The 11,289-nt window shown below is 39.2% G+C and overlaps 1 protein-coding gene across 1 annotated transcript; it reads left to right on the plus strand.

Moving 5' to 3' along the window:
- The first annotated feature begins 18 nt into the window (after positions 1-18).
- Positions 19-10,920, plus strand: LOC114571622 (monoacylglycerol lipase ABHD12). The gene is given in 13 exon segments (XM_075447455.1): positions 19-276; positions 5,677-5,780; positions 5,875-5,980; positions 6,111-6,230; positions 6,379-6,409; positions 6,512-6,557; positions 6,854-6,983; positions 8,750-8,787; positions 8,873-8,952; positions 9,060-9,142; positions 9,534-9,612; positions 9,755-9,876; positions 9,985-10,920. Coding segments are annotated over 13 exon segments (1,053 nt in total). The 5' UTR covers positions 19-184; the 3' UTR covers positions 10,007-10,920.
- Positions 10,921-11,289: the final 369 nt, after the last annotated feature.

The raw sequence follows: 11,289 nt of genomic DNA on the forward strand, positions 1-11,289 counted from the left end.
GTGCTCTACATATGTCAAGCAGTGCTACCTTAAAAAAATCCTAGGTACCTCCCCTTCCGCGCGATTAAACTGCACTTTGATCAAACTTTGTGTTAGCTGTTATGAACCAAGTGAAAGAAACGTAACTGGGCCAGAGGTTGGAATAAATATTAAAGTACATTAACTAATACTGACGTGACATTAAATGGCAAGGAAGAGGGTCGTCAAACAGGATGGTACATCCTCCGCAGCCAGCAAAGTTCAGAGCTCTGCCAGAGTCCAGAAGGAGAGCACACCGTGAGTTAGTTTAATGTACTTCACTTGAGTTATTAGTTCACTTTGGCAGTTTCTTTTACGTTAAAGATTTGTGCTCAGGTTGCAATAGAAAGGAAATCCTTCTCTGCCTGTGTTCTTGTCAGTACCACTACTTCCTCATCAACTCAAAGTTATATATTTTGGAGATCGTTTATGATTGCATTTTTGTTATAGGGATCAGCTGAAATGTCTTAATTAACCTAGCATGTATTAAGTAAGAAGTGATATTTACCAGATGAAAACATGAATGACACCCTCCTGTGACAAGACGTGTAATTGCTTTGCTTTGATTTATGGATTGATATATTTTTTTCCTCGGTTGTAGCAGGGCACGGGCATGAACAATTTAGCAATAAAATGATTCAAACGTGATAGAACACCCTAATATGTTAAACAACTCAGATCCTAGAATGTCCCTCCAGGACTTTGTTGTAACCATCTGGAATTGTGTGGGAGGCAAAGGGTGTACTACAATTTTCTTTTCTCTTTTTTTCTTCTTTTTTTTTTAAATGCAGGAAATATGTTTTAAACAAGTGAAAAACAAAAGTGGATGGGACACTTAACCCTTTCACGCATAGTGGTCACTACAGTGGACAGCAATTCAAACGCAATTTCTATGCCTATGCATGGATTTTGGTAGTCTGGCTATCACCAGACCAAGCTCAATCTTTTAAGATTGAACATTAGTCTGGGGAGTCTGCTCTGTATTTTCTACTGCACAAGAGGCGTGGTCAATGGGCAAAGTTCAAATGACTCTGTACGCAATTGGATAATCCTTCAACCAATCAGACCAACTATCCGGGTGACGTAGCAGCGTCCGCGGGAAGGCGGGGCTTGGCTTTATTTATTTTATTTTTTTTGCCTACGTCACTCCCCATATGCTCGAACGGACCAAGACAGCCTGGTAGCATTTTTTACTAGGAAAGAAATTATTTGGATAAATGCCATGTTTTCATTTTGAATCTTTTAATTTTATTTGGAAAATGAAAGAAAGAAGAAAACTGAATATTCACCAATTTAAAAATGAAATTTATATGAAAATATATTTTTGAAACTTTAAAAGGAATAATTAGAAGCAACTATTATAAAAATAAGAAACCATCCGGACTCTGAACATTTACAGTGCCTTACAACCTCTTTAATGTAAATGTCATGCGCCCATTTTTCATGTATGTATGTATGTATGTATGTATGTATGTATGCATTTAATATTTTCAATGTGTTTGTATCTGTACTTGAATAATAAAGTTTTTTTGAAGACAACAAAAAAAGACAGCCTGGTAGCGAAGCTGATATAGCCAAGGGGGTAAGCTTCGCTTCAGAACTCGAACCTCCGATGGCGCCATTTTGTTGCTCCAAAGGTATCACCTCCTGTTAGCATTCCACTGACCGCCTTTTTTTTTTTACGTCCCCTGACTGTGAATAACTTTACATCTGAAGTGTTTAAAGACTATTTGTCCATTGTTTATTTCTAAAGAAACACGACAATGTATAAAAGGCTCCATTACCTTGTACCTCACGTTATGGCTCCGTAGCAGACGTTTTTGTAAAAATAAGCTAACGATTGTGTCATAACAAAGTGCCTTACTGTCGCACAGTAGAGGAATTACCGTATAGTACAGGAGAAGCTCGCAGGCAGTTTCGATTTACATTAGCTGTTTAGGCTTAATTACTAATGTTAACTAGCATGTTAGTTAGCAATAATTAGCCTGTGCTTATGTTATCTCCTTACATATACCTACACTCTCCGTCTCTGTAAGATTGGGAATGATTGAGATTTCTCTTGTCACAGCTACCAGAAGACTTACAATTTTCAGACACGTTGCTCACGTCACATTTACGTTGTCTCTGTCAGTTGGAGGCTGCGCAGTAAAGCAAGAGATCACCGGAAAAGTGCTTCTAATAGCCTTCACTGGTCTCCGTCCAGAGCAACGGGGTCTATTGGTCCATTATATATACTGTATGTCAATGGATATAGCCTCTAATTGTTTTCACAATAGAAACTGATGATGTAGGCTAAACACAAACTACATTTCATGCAACAACAGTGAAGTTTTCATGTAGTTACTGTAATTGGGCCTGTGTACGTTTTTGTTCGTTTGATTTTAAAAGCTTGTTAATATTGATGACAATGTGTTTAAATGGAAAACGAGCCATATTTCATTTAATTTAGTCCTTAGAGATGCAGTAGGTAAGACTTATAAAACTAACTTTCTGTCATATTCGCTGAAACTGACTCTATGTTCCAGTAGAACTACATGGAGCAGGTAATAAAAACAAACAAAGAAAACAGCTCCTCTGGCACCACCTACAGCCTGTAGTGCAGGGCTCCAGACTAACTTTTTGCCTTGGTTGCACTGGTGCGCCTACCTTTTTTTTTTAGGTGCACCCAAATTTTCCTTGCGTTGCCGTTAACGCTGAATGACAATACACAATATATAGCTCTGTATTTTTTTATTATTATTTTCACAAGCTCTTTTATTAAAACAGATTGTGATTAAAATAAAATGCAAATACAGGGTTTCCTTTACTAGTTTGAAAATATACAGCTGCAACACATGTAAATGAAAGTTATGAAATAAATAGCCTAGGATATATTAAAAAATATATATATCTCTGAGAAAGCTCCTTCACTTGTTTTCAACAACAATAACCGACTGATTAAAAGAGAAAGAGGACGCCTGGCTAGCTCATGGTATATATAGAGGTTTAACTCTGACCTGCGGCCATTTCCTGCATGTCATTCCAGAGTTATGAGCCATGTTCAACATTGCATTGTATTGAACGGTATTTGAACATGTTATACTTGAAAACTGTAATTTATTAGATATTATTTTATAGTTTTCACATAATAGATTATTAAATTTATTGGTTTGTTAAATACATATTTCTAAATTTCAATAAATCAAACACACGCAGAATGAATGGGCTCTTGGCCAGACTGACTTGCAGAGTATATCTCAAATTTGCCGGAAGTTCGTCAGGGTTTTCCTAGGCTAGCAAGGAAGTGTTATGGAATTTTAACATGTGTGGTCAATGACTAGATTGTAAATATCTCTAAACGTCAGTAAAAGTCCTGAATTATTTTTTTCATATTCAGAGTTTTGGTAGTAAACTTAAAAGATAAGTTACATTAATTATTTTCAAAAATACTACAGTATAAAAATGGTTGTCCAGTTATACAAACGTTGCACTACATCACACTGCGGTTGTGCATTCATTAAAAAATCTGGTATGAACTTTTGGACATCTTCTAGAAAAGATTTAGAAGTAATTAGTAAAGTAAAAGTGTTAACTCTGGAAAGATAAGGCGGCAGTTTGATGGCTGTGGAAATAAATGACCTATATGTTTCCCTCGAGCAGTGTGGGGAAATCAGTCTTCGACTAAAAGGGCTCTTCTGGATGATTAGAGTCTTAATGAAGGGGGTGGGATGTATCGTCCAATAATTGACAATAGTCTGAATAGCATCTTCTTTTTCTGCCGTTGCCTCCAGGGAGTCAAGACTGACTCCAGTGACAGTCTGCCTTCTTGATTAGATTATTCAGTTCTTCTCGCCCATATTAATGCTGCAACACAGACTGGTTGGACATGTGCGGAGCAGCTCTGTACATGCCAATGGGCTTGAGTGTACATTGCCGTGTTCATCTGTTGTTTGAATGGTGATGTGTTTGCTTACTGGCATACGCACTGAAGCACATCTGAACAGTGAATGGACCAGAACTTCAGTCAGTCAGTATTCTATAAGACGTTCCACTTCCGGGATTGCTCCGGTGCCGCCGGAAATTCCGCCGGATGTCTCTCTTTTCAGCCGGAGGTCCGGTACCTTACTCTTTCTTTGTGTTGGAATTTAAACTCCGGTCAATTTTCTGAGGACTATGGTTAACTGCTCCTCAGATCTCTGCAGGGTAAATCCAGACAGCTAGCTAGGCTATGTGTCCAATCTGAGTTTTCTGCTGTTTTCCGACTAAAACAACTTTTGAACGTACACGTTCCACCTAAACAAGTTCCTTACCGAGGCTATTTTGCAGCGGCACCGGGGCTCCGTCCGGCGCTTAGCGCCGCCCATGACGATTGTGATTGGTTTAAAGAAATGCCAATAAACAAGAGCACGTTTTTCTGCCATCCCAGAATGCTGTGTGGACTAGCCAGACCCTCCTTAGCAGAGCTGTGGAGGAAGGTCTGGCAATGCGAGACTAGTCATTCATTAGTCATCTAATTGTCAAGCAAATTTTAAGCAAACTTTTAAAATGTTGCAAAAAAGAAAATGCGAATTAGAAGCATTTCCATTAACTGGTTGAATAAACTAGACTACGCAAAGCGTAGTTTCGTCACAAGTTGATGTTACGCATGGGTGTAGATTGCAAACCGGCTTGCTAAATCAAAGAGTTTAGAAGTTAAGTTCTTTGGTTAAATGGAGAGAGGTAGCATTGTATAAACTGGCCACCTGTGCAAAATACAGGGTTGTGGCAGAGACATTTGGTGTCAGTGAGACAACTGTTCACCGCTGTGTATACACGGTGAGCAGGGCCATACGATTCAAGCTGTTAAACCAATTTGTCAATTTACCCGACGTGGCTGAGGCACCGGCTATAGCACACTGCAACTCCACTACGCACCTTGTGCCACAAGTGTACGGCGCACTGGATGGGACCCATATCCCGATCCTTCCCCTATCCAATGGATACCGGGACTATAGTCATGTGAGTTCTATGTTCGCTACGTCACAACTTATTCTGCAAAGCTGTTTCCATCTCCCATTTTGCACATGAACTCTTTTTTGAAAAAGGCAAAAACCACCTCAAGCGAGCGTAAACATTCTTTTTCGAATTTAAGGACGTTTTTTATTTTTAGAATTTTGCCGTTTCCATCAACATTTTCTAATGCGATACTTCAAAATGCGCATTAAAAAAAACGTTCATGGAGACTATTATTTCCACCTCTTGCGTCTCACAATCGCTGAGTCATCCAAAAACTTGTGCAGCTGAAATGAAGCAGAGTTGCAGCTGAAGTCATGTTAAGTGGCTGGGAAGTGAAGCCTCTCCAGTGTTGCTGTGGTGTTGATTTGGTGTTGTGGCACTAGTTCAGACTGGACATGTGTTGCTCAGAGAGTGTCAGCTGGTCTGGCTCCACAGAGGGGATTTAAAAATCACCAGTAATCAATAATAACTATTGTTAAATTACAGTAACAGATGGTGATGCATAGTGCTCTTAGTCCCCTCAATTGTAGTCTGTTCTTGTTTGGCTTAGTTACAGAAATCACAATACAAGTATTTGAGTTAGTCTGTGTCTTTTCAAGGGCCCCTAGATGGTCAACCTCCATTTCTGACGCACATTATGTAATGGTCAGTAGTCACATACAAAATGTCTCTCTCTGTTCTCAGGTCCTGATGGTGGCTGAAAGGAGGCTTATTGGCTCTCTTTGTTATCTTCATTTTGCAGAGAATACTCCCAGAATTAATCCAGCACCTTGTTTACACTCACAGACGTAAGTAAATTCCCTCCCTGCCCCTGGGAAGTACTATAAATCCTCAAGTTGCTCACCAAAAAGGGCCTCACCTGTCTTCTTTCCCCATTTGTAGTCAGGGTGCCGTTCTTTGTTGACCTCAGCCGACCCGCTGACCTCTCCCATAATCACACCATCAACATGTACTTAACATCAGAGGAAGGAATCTCCCTTGGCGTATGGTGAGTATAAGCCAAGTTCAACATTTCCTTTTCATTTTTCTAGCATAGATATAAAAAAGGCTAATATTTTTCTGTAATGATCGAGTGATTGTTTGTCTCTAAGCGAGTGTACTGTTCTGAACTGTTCAAGGCACACTCTCCCGAAAAGTCAGTGGAAAGAGGCACAGGGGAAGGACTTGGCATGGTACCAGAACACTTTAAGGGATGGAAGTCCAGTTTTTATATATCTTCATGGGAACACAGGCACAAGGTATGATAAATAATGCAGTTGTACTATAGTTTGTTCCCTGAGTAAGCTGAGTAGAAATTCCACACAGCTGGACACATTTGCCTTTGCTTTTCTTTATTTAAAACACCAATGTATTGGCACTTGTGTTGACTGTTAATCATTCCTACAGGGCAGCCCCTCATCGGATAGGAGTTGCAAAAGTGAGTAATCACCAACACAAACATTAATCTTTTGAAAGTCTAATAAGAACTAGAAAGTCTCGATAGCCATTCTGATGACAAATAAGCGTTATGTGTCAACAGGTATTGAGTGCACTTGGTTACCACGTGCTGGTGCCTGACTACAGAGGTTGGTGAAACTAAAGATTTATGACTCTTCATTTAAATATATTTTCCGTCTCCACGCCTTTCTATTGATTGTAATACACAACCTTCTCACATTGATTTAATACTTTTTGCAGGCATAAGATTATTGTAGAGTAATGCACTCACGTGCTTGATGAGTTGTTTGTTTTGAGGAAGTCAAAAGACAGCAGTTCAATTTAAGGTCAGTCTCTGGTGCAGGTTTTTCTGCCACCTGGTGGCTGTGAACCACATCTCTGTGATCTGTCAGTGAGCAGTAGTTGATGTGAGAAACTCTGGCAGGGTTTGGAGATTCCACCGGGGAGCCGACTGAAGCCGGTCTGACCACGGATGCCCTCTATGTGTACAAGTGGGTCAAAGCACACAGTGGAAACAGCCTGGTTGTCATCTGGGGACACTCTCTTGGCACTGGGTCAGTAAGGAAAAACTCCCAATCTACAGCATTTTCTTTAAGTAGACACACAAATACACAATAAAAAAAAAAAAAACTCAGGTCACTGTTGTAGTAAGTGTTTTGGAAGTGCATTGCATGCTTCTCCTTTTTCATAAAAAGCTTGCAACATGTACACCTTAATGACACTTTTGGTATTTGTGTCTAATCGATATAACTAGTGCAGTGCCCTTTCAAAAAGTGCCTATTTGGAATGGGCCAATTGCTTCACCTCCTGTATTGCTGCTTGCAGCTTTCTCCAGAACCATTGTTCTCCGAAATAACTTGCAGAAGGCTCCCAAAACACTTAATATGCAACTGTAGGCCTATAATACTGACTTACAGTGTACTTGTACTTGAGAGGAAAACATACATTATATATGCTGTAGTGTACTGCGCATGTGTGGGGACACACAGAGATATCCTGATTTATAGATAGATACAGCCACAACCTATAGCAGCAGCATGATGGCCCTAACGGCTGAACAGATGAAGAAAAGAGCTTCACACACAGAAACACAAGATGTTTCAACAGGAAATCACTGCAGAGCAAAACACTTGGCATTCAGCACAGAATTACAACAAAAAATACTCTAAACATTAGTTTGTTAGAGATAAGAGATTAGTTAGGTAATTGACTTACTATATACTATCACTGTTGATGTTAAGAAGAGGCCCTTGGTGTTAAACTGAGGCAGGTCACATCCAGTTTGGAAAGATGACAGCAGATATTCTCAGAAATTCAAAAATACAGTGTCTTACAGACAGATCTCACCATATTCAATACAATCATGTCTGGCAATAAGATATAAACTCAAAGCAAAGTATGTTTGTAGACAATACTGGTAAGAGAAATGGTAGTAATTTAAAGGCTCTGACACACCAGCCCGACAGCCGACCTTCGGCAGAAAAGGCAGTCGGACTGACTGCCTCCCAGAGTTTGTCAAAAAAAGTGCCTCGGAACACACCAAAGCGACGCTGACTTGAGCGTACATTCTGCACGTGCGCCAGACTTAATACATCTCCATAACAGCAGGTGGCGCTAATCTGTATTGTCGCCCCCAAAAAATTTCAAACCGGCAGCTGATTGGACGAACGCGTCACGTGGGTCTGGCTTCTCCGGAATTTTCAAAACCAGACTATCAAGGCGGCTCGTTCGGAGTACGATCTCATATGTTATGAAAATAGTTCACCAAAACGTGTTTCTGAAAACATTTTAAGCAAGAAATAGGCCGTGCAGTTGCTGAATCTGTCTTTATTTCAGATCAATTCGTCCGATTTTGAGAGACTCTAGTCACGCTCATTCCGCTCGTCATTTCCGGCTTAGCACTCCGCCAATCAGATTGGTCATTGAGTCCGACTGCCCGCCCTCCGACCCAGCAAGTCAGGTCGGCCAAAACGAAGGCCGACGGCTCCTCCGACAGACGACAGCACGGAAACGCACCGAACAGACTTGAGTCACTGACCTATCGGACTGTCCGACGGCCGATAATCGGGTTGGTGTGTCAGAGCCTTTAAATAAATAAATAAATCACCCACTGTACAGGTATTTAAATTGTTGTGATGCTACTTTTAATTTTTTTGCTTGCATAGTAAATGATTTAATTGACATTGTACATTCATGGCAGAAATGATTGAAATGAGCCCACAGCAACAGTAAAACTCTTACCGTCAGGAATAAGTTGGAAGAGGAAACTATACACAAAATGACACAAAACAGAACTTGAGGATGTTGCTCTTCTGTGCAGAGTGGCCACTAACGCTGCAGTAAAACTGATTGAACAAGGTAGGGTTCGCTCCCAGGAATTTTGGCAAATAGAGGACAATAATTCCAACATCTGAGCATGACAACTATTTCCTCTTGTTTTCAGGTGAGGTTTTTGATGGTGTGATGCTGGAGGGTGCATTCAACAGTGCTCGACAGGAGATATCACTTCATCCATTTACCTGGGTAAACTCATCTAACATATTGCTTTTGATATTTGGTTTGTTCATTTCATTTCACCGCTACTGCATTACCCATAACCTTTCAATGTTTTATTTTCTGTCTGTTTAAAGTATTACTGGAAGTTTCCGGGCTTTGGCTACTTTTTCCCGGAGCCATGGGCAAACAACAAGGTTGTCTTTCCTACTGAAGAAAAGTAAGCTTTCATGAAATGCTAACATGCTTGCTATACACAACAGTTAAATATTAAACTCATTTTTCCCAATTATTCAACAACATCACATGAATTCAGCACAAATGCCCTACCTCGCAACGGTAACAAAAGGGGAAAATAATTTGTGCATCCTCCCCGTGAATCGGATCCGCTCCCACATTTAATGGGTTCTTCAGGTTTCATTAAATCTGGCCAATAGTTTTTCCGTAATCCTGCCGACAGACAAACCAAAAAACAAATGGACGAACCAAACCAAAAGCATAACCTCCTTGGCGGAGGTAATGATGCATAATATCAATCATTGACCAGCTATTATTACTGTTATTACCACAAAAAATGCAATGGCTTAGTATGTGTTTTTGTTATTCTGCAGTTTGAAAAAAATAAGAAGCCCAATCCTTTTCCTTCATGCACTGGACGATCACTTAGTTCCCTTTCCATTTGCTCAGCAGGTATTACCGCCTACTTTCTATCTGATACAATTGTAAACTGAGATGGTATTTTCCTTATAACTGTAGCTGATTAAGTCTTTACTCTAGGAAAACTATTTATTTGTTTGTGGTAGACTGAACTTTCTTTGCTTTTCCCTCCCAGATGTATGAGGTAGCAGTGAGTGCCCAGAATGCAGAGCGAGTCAAGCTGGTGTCATTTGACGGCTCTCAGGGGTATCTGCACAACGGCTTATATAGAGATCCCGGTCTGCCAGACATCCTAAAGTGAGAAGCATTTCCGTAATAAGGCTTAAAGTAATTATATTCTGGCTCAGCAAATATGTATCTGTTTTATTTCTACAACATGTATGTATCATCATGTCTCCTCTGCAGGAAGTTTGTGCTGTCGTTGTAATGTTGAAAAGACGGCTGGAAGCAGAACAACCTTGCCAGACTTCGGACGCAGAGCGCTGGTTTAATTTTTTACATACTACATTCAATTTTGTTTGCTTTGTCTTTACAGCTGCACATATGTTGCATAAGTATGTGATTTACTTTAAATCCATTTTTTATGATTTTATTTGTGTTTAACATTCATTAATTTAAGAATGAATGCAAAAATTGTTCAGGCAAAATTCAGTTATGATTTTTAATTTACGATTTGCTTGATAAGTGCTGATTCCCCCTCTATATGTGGGTGATTTATTTTCAATTATCAGAACCATAAATAGCAATTTTCATTGGAAATGCGATTTAAATGTACCCTCTACTGGGCATTGTTGTGTGGTGATAATGCTCATCTATAAAACTGGATAATGAGTTTGACAATCCAGGACTAAAATGTCAGGTACCAGTGACATTTCAGAACAATACAAGCAGTTGGGAAATGTCTGTGGTTTTAGAGTTCTGTAGTTATTTCAGTTTAACCACAGAATATATATAGTGCATTCAGATGAGTCATTTTATATAATTTAATATATTAGTAGTATAAAGAATATCATTAAATGTCATTGCAGTTTGCTTAAAATAAATGTGACGATTGTCTGTGTCAACCAGCAGTGCACTGGTCTGTCTGCCTTTCACTTTTGTTCCAACAAAACACACATTAAATTGGTCTCATATATCCAACTTGAAGAGTTCATGTACTTCAACATGTGTTTAAAATGTAGTTAATTTTGCAAAATATCCCCAAATCTGTGTTTTTGTTTTTTAAACAAAAAAAATCTGCTGACTATCTCTCAATGTCAGGAACACTATGTTGAATATGCTGAATGTTTTACCGGATTTCTTATTGAACCAGGCCTTCCAACTTCATTTTGTACTGATACACATTTAAATATACTGTAGTTGTGTATATTAATGTAAAATATAGTTTGTTTTCTTTGATACATTCAAATATCATTAAAAGGTCGAATTCAGTTATATATCACATTGTTTGTAGTTGTTAAATGACACTTTAAAGCTCAAGAGCATGTATAAATAGTCCTTGACGATGGATCTGTTTCCTTTTGAAGACAAGGTTTGACTACTATTGTCCTATGCTATTGTCCCACAGTTACAGAACAGTATCTCGAAAGAGAAATACAATTGGAGCACCTTACTACTGCTGTAAATGGAGTGTTGTTATAAATATAGCCCTTTTTATTGTACTTGGTTGTTGGAGTTCTAATAACAGAAGTAGGCTATAACCAACTTCAT

The sequence above is a fragment of the Perca flavescens genome, chromosome 17 (genome assembly GCF_004354835.1).
Source record: "Perca flavescens isolate YP-PL-M2 chromosome 17, PFLA_1.0, whole genome shotgun sequence".
Classification (NCBI taxonomy): Eukaryota; Metazoa; Chordata; class Actinopteri; order Perciformes; family Percidae; genus Perca; species Perca flavescens.